General features: G+C 35.9%; 1 protein-coding gene and 1 pseudogene across 1 annotated transcript in view; one reads left to right on the forward strand and one right to left on the reverse strand.

Annotated features, from left to right (window-relative positions):
* Window positions 1–7,773: 7,773 nt before the first annotated feature.
* LOC150101011 (TAR DNA-binding protein 43 pseudogene) lies at window positions 7,774–9,623 on the reverse strand (annotated as a pseudogene).
* A 1,017-nt stretch (window positions 9,624–10,640) lies between these two features.
* LOC150101012 (ethanolaminephosphotransferase 1-like) overlaps window positions 10,641–24,300 on the forward strand; it is a 240,020-nt gene continuing 226,360 nt past the window's right edge. The window contains exon 1 of the mRNA XM_090402145.1: window positions 10,641–10,680. Within this exon, the coding sequence (XP_090258271.1) occupies window positions 10,641–10,680 (40 nt within the window). The remainder of the gene's footprint in view (window positions 10,681–24,300) is intronic.

Here is a 24,300-nt window from a genome sequence, read left to right on the forward strand (position 1 = left end):
AAGGCATTGCCAGTTCCCTTACACATTCTTGCAAAACCCTAGCTGATATCCCATCTAATCCCAGAGCTGCATTTACACTTTTGATTCTGCAATATCATAAGAACCTCCCTTTCATTTACCTCTGTTTCCACATTAGTGTCTGTCACACAGGTTAATGCAGTTACCTCAGGATGATATACCCTTGCAAAAGGTCACTCAATTATTTTATCGTGACCATCATCACTCATCAAGGTTATCTTCCACAGTCATTCTTCCTTTTACTTGCCACATATATTACACATAACTACAAAAAATAATAAAGTTAGAGCATAAAATAAAACATCATGAATAAATTTTTACCATTTAAAACATTACATCCAAAACAGATACTAACCAGAATTTCGCAACATTTGTTTTTCATTTTCACATAAGACAATTTTCATCTAATATGTGGTTGATTTTAGGATTAAAAAAATATTTGTTTACATTTTATTTTTAAAAACACATAGTACAAATATTAAAATCACAAGGAATTAAAAGACATGCATAAAAAGGTGTTGAAAGTTTATTTTTCACTTGGTTAGACTATAATAAATTTAGTTTAATCCTTTATCCAAGTGTGAGCAAACAAAGTTTGTGTCAGAAAATATCTTCACGACTGAATATGTTGTTGCACTACCTTACCGGGATAAGGCAGTACAACACCGGGCAACTCGTAGCAAAGGTGGACCAAGCTAACAACACTCCTATCCCAGTATCTCCCATAATGCAAAACACATCTCCTTGCAGATATGTATAATGTTATGCATTAAGGGATTGGCCACTACCCAAACTAGTTTCGACCTTTATTGAGGTCTCTTCAGTGGGAGCCAGGCCCAGAGGTGGAGATACCAGGCAGAAGCAATAGCGAGGTCATCTTTACCTATGAGAGTTGCCAAAAGGTGTGCCACCTTTTTTTATTATTACTCTGGATTTAGAGAAAGATGTTGAAAGTTTATTTTTCACTTGGTTAGACTATACTAAATTTAGTTTAATCCTTTATCCAAGTACCCCGGTAAGGTAGTACAACACCTACCTTGCCCCGGTAAGGTAGTGCAATATCATATTCAGTCCTGAAGATATTTTCAGGGGCAAACTTTGTTTGCTCACACTTGGATAAAGGAGTAAACTAAATTTATTATAGTCTAACCAAGTGAAAAATAAACTTTCAACATCTTTCTCTAAATCCAGAGTAATTTAATAAAAAAAGGTGACACACCTTTTGGTAACTCCTATAGGTAAAGATGACCCAGCTATTGCTTCTACCTGGTATCTCCACCTCTGGGCCTGGCTCCCACTGAAGCAACCTCAATAAAGGTCAAAACTAGTCTGGGTAGTGGCCAATCCTTAATGCATAACATTATACATATCCGCAAGGATATGTGTTTTGCATTATGGGAGATACTGGGATAGGAGTGTTGTTAGCTTGGTCCACCATTGCTACGAGTTGCCCGGTGTTGTACTGCCTTACCCCGGTAAGGTAGTGCAACACCATATTCAGTCCTGAAGATATTTTCAGGTGCAAACTTTGTTTGCTCACACTTGGATAAAGGATTAAACTAAATTTATTATTATGTATAAAAAGGGTTAAAGATTTTTGATCCTGTTAGGACTAAATTATATATTAGATTGCAAATATATACAGGGTGTCCACATTGGACCTTCCTAGTTTTTTCAAAGAACAGTAAAAAATCGAAATGCAGAAATATGTAAGCTTGGATTGTTCAAACATTCCTGAGACTCTACAAATTTCATCCAGAATTTTTTTTTACAAAAACTTGGTGAGTATTCCTTCTCATCTATACAATTTCGACACCATGGTCACACTTAAGCAGTAGCAACATGTTGAAACTAGAGAGGTCCAATGTGGATACCTTGTATAATTAGCAAGTTCTCAAACAAAGCTTCTCCTACCCCCAATGAATCTGGCCGTATGAAACATTCAGATCATGTATCACATTTATTTTAAGCACAATCTCTGTAATTTTTATTCTCCATGTTACATTCTTGATTTGGTATTTTTGGAGGCACATAACTAGCACTATTATGATATCACTTCTCTTTCCTTCTGCTGTCAATATTTATTTTTTTAAACTGCATGACAAAAGTTATGGTAACATCTTTTTTATTTGAATATTTATTGAAAAGGTGGTAAACATTCACTACTAAAGGTTGGATCATACGCAATCCATTTTTTTTACTTGATGTTCTTGGACTATTATATAAATAAGACATTTAGTCTTGCTGATTAGTACCTGTCATGAATGTAAGGGTTTCATGTTTTAGCAATTTTGGTTCTTATTTCAACTAAATCAGAACAATGTTCTCCAGTAATAATTATCAATCTGACAATCCATTTAGCAATTTATCTAAGATTACTTCCACAAGATTGCTGTCTTTTTGTGCAAATGGTTCCCATGCATAAAGTTTGTTTCTAATAATTCTTTTGCAAGAGTATCCATGTACATGTGTAGTACAAATTCAATCCTTCATGCATAATCTGCATTGCTTTTGACACATCTTTTTTCTTTCTTTTTCATATCACCCTCATGTGTTTCACTTCATAATCATTTTTTTAAAAAAAACAATTCACTCATCTCATATTTTCCAGAAACATGATTCATATTTGTCTTCTTCTTTTGATATATGTTTCAAATGAAACTAATTTCTCCATACCATTATGTCATCCAATGATTCTATATAGCTGCATAAATCCAATTCCTTTCAGCAGTGAAATGGTGAATTATATGAAGACAATCTATGAGTTACTTCATTTTCATCTGATGCATAAAAGACAAATGACAAAAAAGGGCAAAAATCTTTTCTTACCATATACTTTACAAAACATGGAATGTTAAACTCATCTCTTTTCCAAGTCTAATATTCTACTGATTGTTATAATGTCTATACCAACATAAGCCTAAAAATGAAATCCCTTTATGAGAGTAAGTTTTCTATTCAACATTCCTGTTTTAAAAATTGTACCTTCTGTCAAAAACACTTCATCTTCAGTTTTTGTGTGTATGTCTCACTTCATCAATAATTATATTACAAATGTTGCTATTAAAAAAAAAAAGATTGACATAATCAATTGGATCACTGTCAACATCTTGTGCTTAATAGCTTATTAAAGTTCAGGTTGTGACCAAAAACGCTATTATTTTTTTTAATAGCCTTGTTTGTCATGATATAGTAATGTTAAGTTCTCAGTAGGACAATGATAATTGTCCTACTGAATAATGTAAATACTGTAGGGATCATTAAATCCTCCTCAATATCTTCATTTAAATATAGATTTCTATATGGCTTTCTTTTAGCTTTTGAAGGTGTTATCTTCTTCTTCCACTGCAACCATAATTTCAAAAAATAAAGCACTTTGGTAATTGGATGACAATGGCACCAACACCGACCTCTGCAGCCAGGCTATAATGACTCATTAAAACAATGCATGCATCAGCCATTACAAATAAACCATAAACATTAAATGGTCATCATCATCATCAAATTACTGACATGTACTCTCAAGGGGTGTACAGGATATTATGATAGTACTACATGAAAAACTCACATCATTACTAATTTCCTATCAACAATTTTCCTCCAAATTAATATGTTATCTGTCAAGACTTCAACATTATCAGATCTTATATGAAATGCAGAGGCTTAATATTACAACATCATGACAAACAAGGCTATTAAAATAAAAGAATAGCGTTTTTGGTCACAACCTAAAGTATTTTAAGGACAGTAAAAAATTATAGGTTAGTACTCAGGAAAGAGGGAGGATCACTGCCCACAAATTCAATTGTTCCTAACATAGCAGTCTAACCATTATTAATATATAGCTATTGTTTAACAGAAGATGCAGATATGAATTCTGAGTATTAACAAGGAATCCAATTCATTTTTTTTTTAAATATATTAATCCAATCCCATACAAAGTAATGGAACCTATAGTAGTACATCATAAGAATAGAAAGAGAAGGAATTCGATATCACTGCAGTAAAATTGGAAGAGAAAAGCCATTCTAATGAGTTGGGAGTTTAACTGCTTATTAGTGTTAGCTAGCTGTTGCTCATGTTTTTATAGATCTTAAGGAAAGTGGAGTGATTACAGATGTCATTCTAGACAAATTCACCCATGTAATAACTACAGAAAAAGTGAGAGAGAAACTGACCATCTATATGATAGAATGAAGTGACATTTTCTACAATACAAGCAGATGCTCAAGAGAGAGAAATACTATACATGACAGGTTAACCTGAGTATAGATATCCAATCTATCTTGGATCTTGGTATTCTCATAGACAGGAAAAGGTAAATTGGATCATTTTTAGGAAACCAACAAGTATTTCTGTACTTGCTGGTTGGTTTCCCAAAAACATCTGAAATGAAACTGACCAGGCATGACAGAATGAGGTGACCAATAAGTGATTAGTTGTGAATTAGACTATAAGAGATGAGTTGTCAAATTACCTTGACATGTTCAGCAGAATGACTAATGCTAACACAAGCAATCTTGGTTGAGCAGTTCATCACATGAACAAAGCAAAGTGGATAGTCATCAACAAAACCACAGGCAGGATATTCGGCACAATGTGAAAAAGAATGTGGAACTAATTCTATACTTCTGACCAAAATTTGAAATACCATTCCCCACATAATCCCAATGGTAGCAATACACAAAGGGGTAGCAAATTGCCATTTTATAACTTACCATTAAAGGAAACATTAGAATGCAGTGGGGGGTGGGATAGGAGGCACTTACTGAAATTTTATTACTATGTGAAAACACCTGTAATGATAAGGACAGAACTGCTAAAGAAAAAAGTCATGCATTGTACATGAAGCAAGAAGCTGATGACTCAATTATGCAGGTGCAGAAAAACCAAAGATAGAAATACAGCTACCAGAAATGCTATTCAGATGAGCGTATGCTTCTGTAGATTGAAATACCAATTTTTCTACACACTAGTTCCACGTTTTGTTATACGTATGACTTAAAAGTCAAAAGAATGTTTCTTTTTATAATCAATACTCATTTTTTTTAATTCTTAATATAATATAATTATTATTTCTCAGCCTTCTCAATGGAATCAAAGACTCATAATGGATGACCCACTCTAACCATCGTTCATACAATACCTATCATACCTCTCCTTGAACTCATTCACTCATGAAGCACTCACCACCTCTGACAACCCATTCACCTCCCTCCAAGCAAAAAATCTAATCCTAACAACCTTGCTAACCACACTTTTATATGATTTTCAGGGATGATGACCCCCCCCCCATTTTCTCCCTTTCTTTCATATACTGAAAAGTCTTTAGTGCCAATCCTATAAAATCCTTTTAATAACTTATGTGTCTATCTTGTCCCTTGTCTATCAGCTAATTTATGAAACCCAGAGACCTTCAATCTGTTATCATAAAGAATGGTTGTATAAAACTGCTGCAATCCTGGTCACTGACCTCTGGATCCTCACCACTTTTTCACACCATGGAAATGAGGGGAACCAGACATGTGTGCAGTAGGCCAGATGTTGCCTTATTAAAGGACTTATAAAGCGGAATAATAACTTGCCTGTCATTGCTTGTCTGTGTATTCTTCAACAGCCATTTTATATGAATGTAGTTTTAGTCACCTTTGCAAATTCTTGACCTCATCAATTTACTGTGGTACAGTTCCATGGATATAGCATACAATTTCTGATCTCATCCCAAGCTGCATGATCTTACACTTGGCCACATTAAACTGGCAGCCATTCACCTTTGCCCATATTTCCAGTTTAAGTCAAACTACAAGGAGTCTACATCATCTTCATTGACAACTGCTCTTCCTAACTTTGCATTATCAGCAAACATCAGAATATATATATCCCCCTAAATCATTTCCTACATCACTGATATGTTACACAGTAGAAGACTAGAGCTCTGTACAGGGGGGTGCCAGTAGTGTCCGGCACCTGTGTGCAAAACTTTAGTTGGTGCCCCTATACCCAGTAGCACACCAGTAGCGTCTGGCACCTGTGTGCAAAATTTTAGTTGGCGCCCCATTCCCCCCCACCCTCCAATAAAAAAATCACTTAAAAAAAAATTTTTTTTTAAGTATTTTCTCCTCTTTGGCACCTGTGTGCATCACACACATTGCACATATGGCCGGCGTGCCCCTGGCCATCAATCACTTGCCTTCTGCCAGACTCAACTCCTCAATAAACTATTCTTTGATTGCTCATCAACCATGCTCTTATCCAAATTATCAGCTTCATATCCATCTCTATCTGTTGCAATTTATGCAACAGAGTTCAATAGGGAATTCTGTTGAATGCCTTTGCAAAGTACAGCAGTATTAATGAGCAGCCATTTCCTTTATCCAACTCAGCTATCACTTTATTATAAAAAGTAAGAATTACTAAGGCAAGACATACCCTCTTCACAAAACCATTCTTTTTGTCCATCAGTCCTTACTTCTGACCTCAATAATATCTTAACTGCCTCTCATTACCAATTATTCAATAAATTTTCAGCTACAGAGATGTACTTACTTTTACAGGACGTGAAGATTATAGGTTATAAATTATGTTTTGAACATTTTATGAAATTAATAGTGTATATGGAATCATGTTTTACTCACCATAAGTTTAACAAACACTGATAGCGTAAAACATACAATTAAATTGAAAATGAATGGGAGATTATTTAAATATTTAATAATGATAATAATGATGATATGAATGGCATTCTACTCAGCAACATGAATTAATAAGTGTACGATAAACAAAATAAAACTAGAAAAAGAATTTTCGCAAATATGACAAAATGGTTAAAAAGTAGAAATCTCTTCAGTCCTGAATATCTCAGATAAATCCTGACCAAAGAAGTTTCATTTCAAAATATTATACAAATGATATTTTTAAATAATTTTGTGGTATTAAAATGTGATATGTAGTCCCTCTCAAATGGGAATTACTTGATATAATTAAAAATTTTAACTAAGTATGAATCCACAGATAACCGTATATAAATACAGTAACCGACATGTTATCTGGCATTGTTGATTTTGTTGCAGTTCAAATCACAGGCTATGATTCTATGACAGTATATTATGTTTGGAAATTATATGTGTTTGTCAGCCTGCATATCTGTTTATGCAAGATGAAAAATTCCCATCTATGAATGCGACTGGACAACTCTGTCAACTAAAAAAATACACATAAAGGTTCCTTGAACCCCAGGATTCAAATTCATATGATATTTGTTCTTCAGCTGGGAAGACAGCATTCTTTAATCTGGCCAAAAAACATCCAGTTTGTACTACCAACTGACAATTTCAATGAGCGGTCAAACTAATGTTTGGATAGCTGGCTAGTAGCTGACAGTTCAAGTGGCCAGATAATGAATCAGTTGATTAACCATTTGCTCTCACTCTCGATATACACGATGAAATGAAAATAAGATAATTTCACTTTCTACTCATCAATTATGAATGTCAATTTTCTAACCTCTCAATTTTGTTACTCAAACAAACCATTGCATAATACACACTCATGAATACCATACGTCTCCCGCCTTTCCCCCTCTCATACACACAAACACATATTGCATCTGCATGCCTAAGGCATAATAGTTCTTTCATGATATCTAACATACTAAGTAATTCATCTCATATACTGCACAACAAATCCATACCAAACTTAACACCTGATGCATGACAAACACTTATAGCCAGAAAATATTTAAATGATGCAACTAAATAAACCAGAAATTAACTTTATTTTGCATACAGAACTTACAACAGTGTTAATGCATTCACACACACCAAGGATGTCCTAATACATTTGTTGTACATACAATTATCACCAAACACCACTCAAGTATGCATCTGGTTACTTGATTACAGTGTTTATACAATTCAAATACACAGATACAGTCACACATCAAGGCTTACAATATTCAATTATAGTTTCAAATATAACATACATGCATCCAAACAAACATATTCATTCACTTCCTGAACTTAAGTACGTTTCCTTTCTTCAAAGGCTAAAAAAGAAAGCTTCTCCTTTTTTTCAGGCATTCACTCACTGTGACACTGACATACCATAACCTGGTTTCACACCATCTCTCTGATGCCAGGGACCTTGCACAGCATTCGCTTCTGCTCCAGACTGAGGTTGATTTATCCAGCCTAAATATCTACCACCCCCACCACCTAGTGAGGACCCCATTGGTTGATTATTTGTGCCTAAACCTTGGCCATCACCTTGGCCTGTTCCTGTCTGAGGCTGAAAGCTTCCACTAAAGAGGCCAAGTCCTACTTGCCCTAAAGCAGCAGCAACCACAGGTAATGCAGCACCCAAATTTAGAGCTCCCATACCCATTGTGGGAGGAGTTGTGTTTACTGTTTGACCTCCACCACCCTGTCCTGCATTCTGATTTCCACCCAAACCTACTTGTGTTAATCCCAAACTTCTACTCAAAGTTGCTAAGTTGGGAATTTCACTTCCTCTATGCCCACCAACCCCTGCACGTTGATTCCATATTCCACCATCTCCCATGTTCATTCCTAATGCACCATGATGACTTATCTGCCCACCACCACCAAATGAGCCTCCACCACCTGTTCCTGCACCATAACCACCTAAGGAAGAACCTAAACCTGCTCCACCTCGACCATTCATCCTACTATACCCACGAAAACCATGATGAAAACCTGCCTCATTTTTAGGCACAGCATTACTCACATGAATACTGGTCCCTTTAATAATGTAATCTTCCCCACAGAGGCTCTGTGCAACTTCAGGATCCAAAAATGTAACAAAAGCAAATGCTCTAAAAGGTTTTGGTACAAAAACATCTGTTACCTCTCCAAATTTGGAAAAATATTCTCGTAAATCTTCCGCTCCAATGTCTTCTGTACATCTTCCTATAAACACCTTCCGACTCATTTCTGCAATTTGTCCTTCTTTGGAATTCGGTATTTTTACATCACACCACCGACCATCAATAACATGGCGTTTGCAAAGAACTCTAACTTGTGACTCAAAATTTGCAAATCTGATAAACCCAAATCCTTTTGATTGACCTGTTTTTGGATCTTTCTTGACTTGTGCCATTAAAACTTCTCCAAACGTTTCAAAATACTGTCGCAAATCCTGTTCGGTTGTTTTCCAAGGTAGGCCAAGAACAATCAAATCTGAACATTTCTGTCTATTTTCCATTCGTTTGGTTTTTGCTGTACTATTTTCCAGTTGTTCATCCGACTTCCTTTTGTTTTCTTTCGAAAATACGCAAATGTACACCAGATTTCCCCATTCACCATCTGGAGGATGCAAGCGCCCATCAACAAGTCTCACTCCACGCACAGAACCCGATTCTAAATTCTTATATTTCAAACCGCAAGCGCTTGGGAACTGAGCTGACAGCGTAGTAAGTAACAACGTACCATCATCCTCACAGGGTAATTCAATAGGTTCCTCATTGTCATCTTCAGCAACCTGAATATATGAGCTCATTTCTGATATATAACGAAATGAAACACTCTCAAAAAGTAACAATAAAAGAATATAACGAAAAAGAAATGATTAACGCAAATAACCAAGAAGATGGCGATATACCAATAAACGGCGTATAAGATCAGCACTTGGGTTTAAAACAATTAATTGCCCGAATCTAGCCCAAGATCAATATTCAACATCAACAAAAAAAAGAAAAAGTCACTTCCATTTGCAGTTTAAATGTTCCTAAACAGTTTTTATTATAAAATTTAATGATAAAACCATATTATTTCAAATAATCACATATTATTTGAAAGAATTATTATTCTTGAAAAACAGTGAAAGTCTTATTTCATTAAATATTAATAAATATTTAAAAAAATTATAAAAAAAACCCTGCGGTCTCATACGGATGTAGCAAGGTTTTTCATCCCGTATAAAGACAAATCGGCTCTTCAGAACACACGCAATTATGTAATAATTATGTGTAATAAATATAGTAATAAATATGTAAAAGATTGGTAGTAGAGGTTCGGTGTAGTGGTGGAGACAGAGAATTGTACAGTACGATTAATCTTCAGTAGAGACAGAGAATTGTACATTGAAGATTAATTGTACCGCGATTAATCTTCGGACTCCTTGGAGGTGTCACGAATAATAATAATGATAATAATATATCATTTCTAGGTTGTCTTGGTTGGGTTTACTTACATTTTTAACATCTGCTTATAGAAGATGTACACTGCTGTCCAAAACCTAAGGGCAAACAATATTTCTGAAGATTACAGCCACAAATTCAAAATAATCATGTTGTGGCAATTTGCATAACTGATGGTTTTGACTAGAAAGTGGGTACACATTCAAATTTTCGAATCGGACGCAAAGGAATCACTGGTAGCACTCAACAAGGGTGGAGAAGAATTATTACATAGCTTGAAAGAGGCAGCAGAATTGCTGATATTGCCAGAAAGTTTGAAATCTCACATAGCTTTGCATTCAGACACTAGGCAACGTTTCAATCAATGTAATGTGTTCAGACGTTTGCTGAATGGTCGCCCTCGCTCTAGCACGGAGCATGAAGGCAGAATATTTGGTAATAATAGCAAACTAATCGACGACGCACCATGGCAGGTCCGCTTGCAAGTCGGATGCATTCAAGCACAGGTATGAGGATAGCTTGACAAAGTGTAGCAAAAGTCTTGCAAAAAGTAGGCCTATACGCCCGAAAGCCTGCAGGAAGCGTCCATTTATCAGCAGCTCATCGTAGAGCATGTTTTCAGTGGTACTGTATTCTTAAAAAATGGAAAAGACACCAATGGGCTAATATACTCTTTACAGATGAAAGTCGAATTAGCGTTTCTTCTGATTCTAGACGACATTTTAGCATCGCCAAAAAGTTCTTGAAAGGAATAGATCGGCGGTGCGGGGGTCATGGTGTGGAGAGGTATTATTCTTAATGGACAATCCAAGAGACAAGTACTGGGAAAAAGGGGACTATGACAGGTGAACGTTACTGCAACGAAGTTCATCAGCGTCATGTTCGATTGTTCCATGGTGCTGTAGGAGAAAAATTCATTTTTATTGAAGACAGTGCCACATCACATCGTACACGAGCAGCGGAAATATTTCTGTATTACGAAGATATTAAATGAGGGGAGTGGTCAGTACGCTCCCCAAATCTCAGCCCCACAGAACACGTTTGTGGCTCAGTAGAGAGACACATTGCTCCTTGAAATTCCCCACTAGAAAACAAACAAGGGGCCTTATCCTTGCTCTTAAGGAGGAATGGGCAAGTCTGCTTCAAGAACTCCTTAATCACTTGGTGCTAAGCATGATTCGACATTGAGAGAACTGAATCGCAGTTCATGATGAACGTATTTCATACTGAAACGTCTATCCGCATAGTCTATACGCTAACCACTCGAACTACTTGGTCGAGTGATTAGCGTATCCGCTCTTCAGCCAAGACGCTGCAGGTTCGAATCCTGCCAAGGGCATGGATGTTTGTGATTGTTCTATTAACATATTATCATTTGTTCTGCTATGGCCTGCGTCCTGGAGCAGTATGAGCTTTGATGTCTTTACGCCATAAAATTTCGAATAAATAAATTTAAAAAAAAACGGCTTAATTCCTTTACTACGTCTGTAGCAATTTGTAACTTTCGCCAAAAACTTATTGCATTATAATTTGTACGAAATTTATAAAACATTTTTATGTAATATAATTTATTAGGCAAAGGCGATATAAATTTATGTCACCTTTGCATCTAATCATGAAAACAAAGAGACTGGCCAAAGAAAAGGATTATCTATTTTTCATATTAACATTAGGAGCATTCGAAAATACTGACTGACCCTACAAGATTATCTGAAGGAAGATATAGACAAAACAGATATTTTATTATTAAAGAAGTCTCTACGACAAACGAGGAGGCAACCAATTACCAAATGACAAACTTTCAACAACACAAACACTGTAGACAAACAAAAGATAAACAAAACGAAGCATAAATTAGAAGTAATAGAAATGAACTATAAATTAGAATATGCGGAAAATATATGCATCGAAGAAAAAAATATCAAGCAAGAGAACGTTTTGCGATTGCGTGTTATTTTTTATTTCGATTTTTATTAATTCTACGCACTTGCTGTCCGATATTATGTATCGTATGTTATTCTTACAACTATAATTTCTGTTTGAGACCAGTTAACTCCTCTTTAATTGAAATTCTAAAAATTCCTCACATTATGACGAGATTGATCGTCTCTGATAAAAAAAAAACAACATATCATGTGGCCCCTGTAATTAGATCAAACCCTGCTAAACCAGAAAGAATGTGTGCCAACAATATTAGGCACACATTCTTCCTGTGTATTCTTTCAACTCTTTCTAGATAGTAGAATATATACTTCCGACTACCGTCATTCGTTTCCTTAAACTCTTGTAATAAAGGGATAAAGCAAATCATCTTCCACCATAGCAAGAATATCTCAATGCCATCTGGCGAAAGATGATTTCTTTGTGTTCACTGGAACTATATCAAACTGATACTTAACAGCTCGTCATTCTGGTCCAGATACCACCCACCCAACTCTGCTCATATTTTATGCTGCAGAATTACCATACATCCTTTATTGTCTATACAAGCTGCAATATTCATTTCGCATCCATCCGACACGGCAGAAACCACCCTATGATGACCCGTTCCCAAGAAAAAAAAAAAAAAGGAATAACGCTCAGTCCTCATCCAACCAACCGATTTATAACATTCATCCACGCGAAGAAACTGTGATCACTAAAAAAAATCAGTAATCATACAAGACAGTCTCTCTCTCTCTCTCTCTCTCTCTCTCTCTCTCTCTCTCTCTCTCTCTGCAGCAGATCTCCTAGCGATCCTTACCACCTTTGGCCATAAATCCATTCGATGAATTATTTAGAAAAAGGTCAGGATCAACTACATTTTTCTAAATATTGCATCGAATTGCTACCTTTCGTGATTAGATCCTAGCTTTACTCTCTGCTTGTTCTTTTGTCACGGTAGATGGTGATTCCTCTCCTTCAATGTCTCTATTAATGACAGAGTATCAATGATTTTAGCGCAATTATTAAATTAAACAAAGCGCCTCTATTTTTTACTACTTATGAGGAGAACAAAATCACAGATGATTTTTTTTTCTGATCACATTTGAGGACAACTATCATAATGATCGTTTTTATATGGATGATAATGATCCACACAAAACCACTCATGACACTGGGTTTTATTCCTCTGAAAAGGTTTTATATATAGAGAGTTGCAGAGGACGCATACTTGGCTATTATCTTTCTCTTCCATTCCATATCCTATGCAGATACATCCATGATAATCATGATTATTAATAAACACTGCATGGAAAGAAGTCAACAGACACCCCATGGACAAAGTGCATTGTAACGACTCACTTGTTTGTGGCCAATATAAATTTTAGGGAGATGATGATCTCAAGTCAATGTCTTCGGTTGCAATGGCTGTGCGATGGTAACTGACAAAGTTTGAATGGGGCATTGTGATATGATGCTATGTTGCATGCCTATCTATTCGCCAAAATATTGACATATTGGGCCATCCCCGAATAATTAGTAATACCGTGCTGAAATGGAAGCGCAGGGAGTCTACTGGAAGTGCTCCCTAAAGTCGACGACCCACCACACTCACCGAAAGTGACCGTGGTACTACGTAGAATGCGGAGTTTTGGGAATCGACTGGATCACGAATCTACACAAAAACATTCCGAACCGTGGCTCATGACATGGACTCGTGACATGGTAGGACCGTAATATGTAATCCTTCCTTCGAGTGTTCCTTAAGCCATGCATGGGTAGTTGTGGCCAGGTGGGGAGGTACATTGTCCTGCTGAAACAGGCTACTGTTTTTTTAACAGAACAACAGACCATTGTCTGCGTTCGGTTTGGGTACCTTTCACTCTGTGGGGGAAGTCATTGTCAATTTCACATCACCTATCTCTAATGTTTTGTCCATCGAGTGTAAAAATGTGTATTTATGCTTGTGTCACTTTTCTCCTTCTTACGGAAAATTACTACATCTACATTCGATACATCATACAGCTCTCCCTGGTGGTGAATTGTAAAATTTTTTTTTTTTTCAGATGTCACTTCCGCATGACGCACAATGTATTCCCGCAAAGTTTCGCATCATTTGACTGACTGTGTGGTGGCGTTCCACAAGGACTTAAACAGGGATACTTTAATTTTGATCACTGTATTATATATATAAACACGCCTTGGGCATGGATTTTTATTATTGTCTTTAGGTAGGAGATGAATTTCAGCGACTGGTGTGAGACCACTGCCCTTCTTACTGATGACCATAAGTGATTTGAAAAAGTCCCTTTTGGTGTCTAGAGCAGGATTTCCAGACTATGCAAAATAAATAAATAAATAAAATAAATAAATAAATTTATAAATTTATAAAAATGGAGGAAAAAATCCTTAGCCTACCAATTAGCCTACAAATACTGTATGTATTTGTAGGTTTACAAATACACCTGTCATGAATGCGAGCCACATAAAAAAAATCAATGGCTCTCGTATAATTAATGTGTAATAAATGTATTATTATTAATAATAATTATAATAAGACCTTTCAATTAATGTTTTATAGTTAAACATAAGTAATATTTTATTTTGTCTTTTCGATTTTATAATTACATTTTTTATTTGCAATTCAGCAGTGGTGTAGTAATAGTGGAGTGGACTTAATAAAAAGCCTGGTGAATAGGCGAAAATTAGGACTCAGCCACTGGATTGTGACAGTCCCATCTCGTATGTGATGGGGATGGGGACATGATTTCGGCAAATTGCTCGTTGGGAGGGAAGGATACAGTGCATCGCTGTGTCTTTCTGTATGAGTTATCCCACCTGAGAGATCCGATTGAATAATATTTTTTTCTCTCTCTAGGTTTCCACGGAAAGGCCAATGGGATAACGCTGATATTTGGCCATCTGCTAAAACTAAGATTGGCATTATCATTCACTCGACACTATTAACGGACTTCATCTATGTACCAGATTTCAGGAAGTTTCACTCAGTAGAGTTGAGTGAAGCCGAGTCCCATCAATGATGAGAGGAGCATTTTATAGCGTGTTTTGAACCAAGGCTGAGTAAGTCAGCCATGTGGTGTGGCAAGGTTTTGGTTTTGAACGCCATAAAAATGACAAACTGGTCTTTGCACACATCTGATCAATATACATTAACAGTGTCTCATGTCTAATATTTGATCCTTCTCGATAATTTTAAAAAAATTAAGAGAAGAAAATATTTTCATCCCACGCATCATTCAAGAATCATCGCACTAAAACGATTTATTATACCGTAATCAGCAAACCTGACGATTTTCAGTCAAAAGAAGCAGTTAAATCATAAATGGAACGAAAAGATAGAAGAAAAATCTCGTTCACATTTGAAACTAACATAATATTTAGTAAAGGTTTACATCGGCTCTGGTTCTAATAAACAAAGCATACTAGTATACCATTGAATGCTAAACTGCTGAAACGTGGAACGATTATTACAAGAGGAGAATCTTCTTTCATTGTTGATATCTTTCTAATTGTTATTTTATTCATTCTCTATAACATTTTTGGTGAAGTCGAAACACAAGAAGGCGCGTATCAGAAGCAAACACTCCAAGTCCTATCAACTGTATAAATGTTTAATTAGCACGCTTAATATTTGATCGCGGTTCACCTCCATCTAGGAGATGTCAAGGGCGGCTGGATTGGAGAAGGATAACGTGGAATAAACAGGATTTGGGTTTAACCAAGCCAGAATGGAAGTTTTTATGAGTGTTGGTGTCACATACGTATGTTAGGAAGGACTGTGAGTGATGGTCAGCCTTCGTAGCTCACTTAGTATAGACGGGTGGTTTAGTTTGAACGACACAGGTTTGAATCCCGTTTATGACGTGAGGAACCATTATCAAATGGGGAGTTAGCCGGCCTTATACGGAGGTGGAGGGTTTTGTCCCAGAAACTCGGATTTTTCTTCCTTCAAAACAAGCAAACTGGTCACTGTGAACACACGAATCTACAAACAAATACTTGCTCGTAGCAAAGGGCTATCAATTGTCTGAAATCCCAAATTTGGAGCTGAACCCTTCTTGGACGGATGAGAATGGGATGGATGGATGGATAAGGAATAGATGAGTTGGATTTTGAGTGAGCGACACAGTCATTTATGAGTAATGAAGGCGAGGAGGATTAGCCGAAACACACTATTATTCCTAAACAGGGTGATTGCGTAGTGGAAACCTAGCACATCCATCACACAAAAGGTCCATTAATGTACAGTGATACTGAGGTGTGCATAGGGAAAAGCCTGGTGGGTGAGCGAAATATTATAGCAGAGCAACTGGATGTTGATGATGTGTGATGGGGACACCACTGAGAAAGATATTACCCGTTAGGAGAGAGAGCAAATAGAGCATCGACTGTTCGGTATTGTTGTCCTTCCGTATGGGTAATCTTCATCTGAAGTATCTTGTTGAATGGTCTAGATTTCTTTTTCTCCTTTTAGGTTTTCACGGGAAGGATATTCGAGAAAGATGGAACATTAACAGAGAGAACTTCCATTGCCTCGGGGGGGGGGTATAAAATTCCCACCAACTTATGGCTGCCAGAGACTTGGGCACTCACCACTATCGAAAAAGCTCCAAGTTTGCCAAAAGGCAATAAAGGCAATAGAGAGGAGTTTACTCGGAGTATCCACATTAGATAGAATAAAGAACATGGACTTAAGAGACCTAATAAAAATAAAGACGCCATTTGGAGAGCTAGGAAATCAAAATGGGATTGGGCAGGCCACTTGGCAAGATATCAAGATAATAGATGGTCAAAGAGAGCAATTGAGTAGATGCCAAGAGGAGTCAGAAAACTTGGAAGACAGAGAAAATCATGGAGAGATGACATCGAAAAACGGCTAGGTGTCACATGGACAAGAGTGATTCAGCAAAGGAGAGAGCAGGAGAGGATGTGGAAGGCCTTTCCCCCTGCATTGGGACATTTAAACTAACAACAACTAAAATTTCAAAAGGGATACGCTGGTACTGAAAGTTTGGGAAACACTGATTTATCTCATCATTAACTGTCTTTGCCTCAGTCCCCAGACTATGCAGATTGTCTTTAACGACAATGAATAAAAGAAATATGTCCTCAAGGATGTGCATTTTGGGGAAATCTTTGCAAATTCCGCTTGGATATTCAAGCAAATGTTAATGGCAATGCTTAGCACCGAATACGAGTAGATCCCTTAATGCAGTGACGGGTCTGTTTCCCATGAAATAAGTAGGTTCTAATGCCTTCCAATGTGAAGAATCTTTATATAAGTTTTTCGTCTGATGATTAGAAACCCAGTCTCATATGAAGATGGTAGGATTTTTCCTTTCAAAACTCACACTTTCCCCCACCCTCAGTTCTATTCCGCCATAATATCAAAACCAAATATTGCACAAGGAGATTCACTATCTCTTCCTCCAGAATGAATATATGCAGAAATTAAAGCTTAATTTTTCCATGCAAAGATGCTTGAATTTTTTTACCAGTGTCAAGGAGAAGATTAAATTCTTTCTGAGGAAAGAAAACGCCTTAGTGCAACATTCCTAGATAGATTAGTTACACGAACCGGACTGTGCACTTTCTCGATACAGAGAAAGGCAATTCAAACTGATAGTTATCTCAGTTTAAATTGCCTTTCACAAAAGGCAAGAATAATCGCAGGTCTGGTCTCCTGGTTTCTGCTGTTATTCTGATATATTGGAGAGAGTACAAAGGAGAGTGTTAAAAATGATATCAGGATTGTGGAATACTGATTATGAAGACAGATTAAGAATTTGTAGACTGAAGACACTAGCAAACATTGCGTGATTGGAATGGATTGCCATTGGATGTTGTGAGTGCAAGTAATGTGAATGAATTTAAGAATAAGCATGATAGCTGGTGTGTAGTATGTGACCTCCTTCGATGAGTCTCTGATTCCCTGGAGGTGTCTCTTAATAATAGTAATAATAATAATTCGGACTTTCTGCGATCCTTACTGGTTAAGATATTCTAAAAGTTGACAACAAAACGAACACAAGAGGTAAAAATATTATTCTTTCATTCCTTAAAGCACTCGAACCTTGCAACTTGATATGCTCTGTCAAACGCCTCTAAAAAGTGATCGGAGACGCGGTTGACATACATGATATAAAAGTGGAGTTTTATTCAATGTTAGATCATTCAGAAACTCACATCTTTTCTATAGAAAATTAAGCGTTTACAAAATTTGTGTGTAAATTTGCGAATTAATTGCTGATTTGCTCGCTTTGTTGGTTGACTGTTTAGCACATCTGTCCCCGTTTACTGAAATCTTTAATGCTATGTAAAAAAATAATAAATTAAAATACAAAAAGGGGATAAATAGATATACATAATAAAAATAGAACAAAAGATCCTTAGTTCAATCATAGGACATTGTACTATAGGTCTAAAGCCTTTCGTGGGTGGAAGTCACGTGAGAAAAAAAAGCCAAAAGAACATGAAGGGAAAAATACTTCACAAATCCGTGAAAGCACTTTACATAATTACCCAGCAACTTAGGATAAAATGAGTTGAAACTATTGTTACACACAAGTTCTGCACTCCTCGCTACGAACTGCTTCTTTAAAGAAGGTACAAAGCCTAGTTCTACAATCCTAGTAAACATTATCTTGCAACACAGCATGGTCTTGGATCTAATTGGGGACTTAATTATACGTGACAGCAAACCAAAGGGTTCAGCTCATTCTATCTTTTATTTAACAACCACACCAAGTGTTTGATGTAGGCATGATCAGCTTCTAATCAACCGAAGGGTACAAATGATTTGCTCTATATAACTAACTTCTTCTCATTGTAAAACAAGTTTGATTTCTTTACGAAATAACACAAATTAACCACGTTCGTTCTTATGTTTATTTCGTTTTAGAACTTTGAAGTTTTCTCATCTGAAGAAGCTGTTCAAAGAAATGGAATGTAGGCATTCTCAAGGAAGTTAAAAGTTAACAGAAATTAGAACATGAAAAATTTTTTTTTTACTTGGTAAACTTTAGATTCATTTATTTTTTTAAACTTAAAACAGACAGAGAGAATAATCCGAAGGATTCCCAACAAACCCCTTTGCAGTTTTTAATTTCCTTCGTCCTCATATATTTATTACCAATCCCTTCCTTTTGGGATATGAACTGCTCTGAAGAGTTAAAGCTAGGTGACATCCCTATAAAACATTAAATGCATTATCTAAATTGAAGCGACCATGAAATATCATAAGTTCATATTTTGGAACTGTAATACTTTTCTGGATAATAAGCATTATTTCGTTCTAATCATCATTTCTGACGTCTACTAACACAAACATACTCAACAATTGCTTTTATTTTTATCCAATCCACTTATTTCAACAATTGTTTTTTCCAATACAATTAACTTACTATTCATTTTTGTTGATTTATATCATTTCAATGCTAACTGATTTACAGGTTTTAGATTGGGGCATACTAGTAAAGAGTTAGTGAATTTTTTTTTCAGATAGTAATATCAGCATACATCGCTTTTTATTTTAATGAACAGAATTCATTGTGCTGTTTTGATTATCATCACCCTTGGACTAAAATGTTAGTATAAGATTTTGTTTTTAATTTATATCTTTTTAGAGTTTTGTAATTATTTATCAAATTGGCTTTATCAACAAAAAAAATGTTTTAAATTTTAAATACAGCTGCTTATAAATTTGGCGTATGCAAAATTTAATATATTAAAATATATTAAATTATTTTAAAAATATAGCTACTGGAATTTTTGTATAACGTTGTCTGCCTTGTAGTTCTCTAGTTCATAAAATTATTCTTTCTACATACTTTATTAAATTATTAATATAGCCATTTACCAAATAAATTATTAAACTATTTTACAAGGTTAAAATAGTTACAATTATAAATGATCAAGTTTTTATGAGATATCTTATAGCACGTTTTTCAGTCTTTGGTAAGTATATCATTGTTGCATGCACTGATCAATTGTTCTACAGCCTCATATTTCTGATTGCATAATCTGCAGTAACTGTTATTACTGATGTTCACAATTTTTTTCTTTGATTGCATTAGTTTGTGACACCTTGAGCTGCTGGAATAAATCCTTCCGTTTCTTTTTTAATATAGCCATATTGTAGGCATTTCCACGTGTTGGTTACATGTATTTTGACTTGTTGTCTCGAAGAAATTGACATTGCAAAGGTTCATTTTCACTGCATATATCGATTATTTTGCTGTTCTGTTTCTGTACTCAACTTTATTTAGTATTGCTTTTAAAAGACTCTCCTTTGAAATGGCTTGGAGGATCTGCTCAGTGTTGTTGTCGCTGTACTTAATTCTTTGACCACGCTACAGGCCAGGACGTATATATACATCCAAGTTTCCATGGATTCGAAGTGCATATTAAAATTGCAATACCATTGATATTACATTGAAATATGTGATGGATACGAAGCGTATGAGGATACGTATTTGATCCATAATGGCCGGTAAGGTGGTTTAAAACTAATTTCTTCTTTTTTGACAATTTGTCTCACTTGCATCAGACATCGTCCAATATTTTTCTTGGTAGATATAGCCGGTCAATATCACTGCGTGGATATAATGCATGAAGCAATGTCATTATTGTTTTAGTTTTGAGGTCCAATTTATCCAGATCTTCTCTCGTCCAATCTACCATGTCAACTGTATATCGAATTACTGGTATAACCAAGAGTTTATTGGTCGAATTGTGTTGAATCCATTAAGTTTTGTTCTCAGAATATGCCTGACTCTCTTTTGGTGTATTCTGTTACTGCTGTATGATTAACTTTAGAGTGAGAATATCACTGGTTTCTAATATTCCTAGGTATTTATAGTATTCATTAGCTAAAATTGCTTATATATATATATATATATATATATTCTTCTTCAGGTTCCCATCTGCCATACGGCCGCGGGAGGGTAGCTATATGCTACCATTCTAGGGAGAGATGATTATGAGCAAGGTCGTTTCCCGTTGCCTTCCTTTGCCGTAAGTATTTATGACGGTAACCTGTGTGTTCACGGGGCCGGTTTGCATGCTTGCGGGATGAAAAACCCCAGATAAACTGGCGGAAAAAACACTGCTGCCCACGCCCAAGACCGGCTAACTTGGCTATGGCTGAGGAAGATCCTTAAGCTCCTCACGTCGTGGACGGGAATCGAACCTAGGACACTCCTTCCCCAGGCATATGGTTGCGAAGCGCAAAGCCACTAGGCTAACCGCATGGACTATATATATATATATATATATATATGATTAGTACTATTAACTCGGGGTTGGGATATGTTCATTTTTCTAAATTAACTGACTTAAAACCCGAGAATTATAACACAATGACATTTATTTGAAAAAACGCAACATGTTTCGTCAAGAATGACTTCATCAGGCGATAAGAACATAGAAAGATATTAAAAGACACGAAATTAACATTGACACACTCTAAAGCTATACAATTATAAAGCCATAATATTCGACTGTAAATTACAGTTATTATGAGCTTGAACTACAGTCCGAGTTAAAGTTCTATTGTTGTACACCTGTGCGTGTGTGGAATCACGCGATCTCCAGTATCTAATAGTAGAGTTGAAAGAGTCAGCCAAATTATAGCTAAGATTGTTATTCATGTGAAAAGGGTCCAAGGTGATTTCTTTTGACTCGACAATGCGGCGCTCTACTTCATCATGGGAGATGTGTAGGTTTGAAGTTGATGGCCCGTTTATTTCATGTTGGTGGCTTTCGTTGTTCGTGTTTATTGAAAACAGGACATGGCTTGACAGAGCAGTTGCTCTGGTTCTCTTATAAGCAATGTCACGCTGGTGCTCTTCGAGACGTAGTAAGATAGATTTCTCTGTCTGCCCATAGTAACTCGGACTGTAGTTCAAGCTCATAATAACTGTAATTTACAGTCGAATATTATGGCTTTATAATTGTATAGCTTTAGAGTGTGTCAATGTTAATTTCGTGTCTTTTAATATCTTTCTATGTTCTTATCGCCTGATGAAGTCATTCTTGACGAAACATGTTGCGTTTTTTCAAATAAATGTCATTGTGTTATAATTCTCGGGTTTTAAGTCAGTTAATTTAGAAAAATGAATATATACAGTATATATATATATATATAAGTTATATATATATAACTTATATATAATGTGGTATATATATAGTGGTATATATATATATGTGTGGATTCAGTCAGGATTTCTCCATGACTGCAGGTCGTAAAGAGTCCAGCTATTCCTGTCTTGGGCCTTGCTTCTCCATTTTCTTCCAACTTTGTTAATCATTGGGTCTTCCCACCTTAAGGCTGGTCTTCCAGGTTTCCTTTTGGTATCTCTCGGATACCAGTTCGCAACTTTCACTCTCGTCTGTTGTCTCTCATTCTGGCGAGATGTCCTGTCCATCTTCTTTTGCTGTTGTAGATTGTTTTTATTATATCTGTGAGTCCAGACCTCTTCCTGATTTTTGTGGGTCTTACGTGGTCTATTTTGATTTTCCATGAAACTTCCAGTCATCTATATACATCACACGGAAAATTTTAATATCATATTTAGGAATTTCATATCAAAGATTTTGTTTCTTCGAAATCATACACAAAAGTATCAATGAAATGTTGAAGTGTAATGGTGACAGGGAATCACATTGGAAAATTCCATCTAATGCTGATATCTCTGAATCGTTCATTATTAACTATTAAAGTTGTTTTCCGTGATTTCATAGCTGCAGCCAGAAATGAACGTTTTTTTTTTTTTTTTTTGCTAATTTAATATATTTGTAGTGACTTTAGGATCCAGGAGAGTGGGGAGAGGACTCAAATGCTTTCTTATAGTCTATCAATTCCATGTTTAAGTTAGTTTTTTGCCTTTTTGAATTTCTGAGGATCGGTTTATCTATAAGGATCTGGGTTTTTTTGTTCCTCTATTTTTTATTTTTAAATTGCCCTTTTGTTCAGTCGGATATATCTAATTATCTCGCAAGAGTAGTGGTATGTGGAATTTGAACAGCGTAAGAATAGTTGGTTGACAGGCATGTTATTATACAGTTCCGACGATGGTCAGACGATGACCGAAACGGTCCACACCCCGTAAACCCTTGCCCCAGTTTCCACATAAGGATACCCTTCCCCTTCCTTCCCCCCCTCTCCCCACAACAAAATAATATATATATATATATTTATATATATATTATTAATAGTAACCCGGGTTCCCAAACTTATTTCCCGTGTCCCAAGTACATCCCCATGTTCTTTCCCTCTCTTCCCCCCCACCTTCCACAAGAGCTTGGATTTAGAAGGCATCTTCAAACCAAAATCAAGGTATGTACATAATTTTTCAACATTTTTTATTCTGCCATAATTGCCTTCTACACTCGCCCGTAATGTCCTAAATTATATATATATACCCCTTTTGAGTTATGTTAGCTAATGTATTAAATATAAGGGACCACTCCTAAACAAAAACAGGCTAAAATAGCCGTTAATTATATTAATAGTGTTTTAGAGGAGTAGCATGGGAATTTCCAAGAAATTACACTTAATGTTATTATACAATAATTACTTGTATAATAACATGCCTGTGTTTTTTTAATTTTCTAGCTTGCTTGTGCACTGACCTATTTGAATTAGCTTCATTTCTGATTCTATTTTGTTAATCCATGAGGCTTTTTTATTATGTTCAATAGGATTCTCCCAGATTGATTTCCAAAATTCGATTTCTTCTTTTCTCGGGCGAATGATTGTTTGAATTTGTATTTCCCTGCAGAGATTGAAAGAAGTGGCGTTGGTTCACTCAAAACTGTATATTTTGTACACTTTGGTTGCTTCTTGCTTCTTGTCTGTTAATTTTCTGTTCAGTCGCAATAATTCTTTGCTTTAGGTCTTCAGTGACTTCAGCAATTGTTTTGTTGGTCAAATTATCTGCATTTATAAGTTTGTATTTGATGTTATTTTATTTTTCAGCCATCCTTTAAGACACTTTAAGTTGCTCAGATCAGCTCGAAGTCTGTTGACTTTTCGTTCTAACCGGATTTTCCATAATGCAAATTGCTTCACTTTCGGCTTTTGCGCTTGCGGTTTGCACTAAACTTCACTGTAATTTTATAAGATGTGCTGTATAAGAGTTGACTTGTTTCCTTTAAAATTTTAGTCGTGATTGTTTTTA

The sequence above is a fragment of the Typopeltis vanoorti genome, chromosome 12 (assembly GCF_054136105.1).
Source record: "Typopeltis vanoorti isolate ZY-2024b chromosome 12, IOZ_Tvanoo_1.0, whole genome shotgun sequence".
NCBI classification, from domain to species: domain Eukaryota; kingdom Metazoa; phylum Arthropoda; class Arachnida; order Uropygi; family Thelyphonidae; genus Typopeltis; species Typopeltis vanoorti.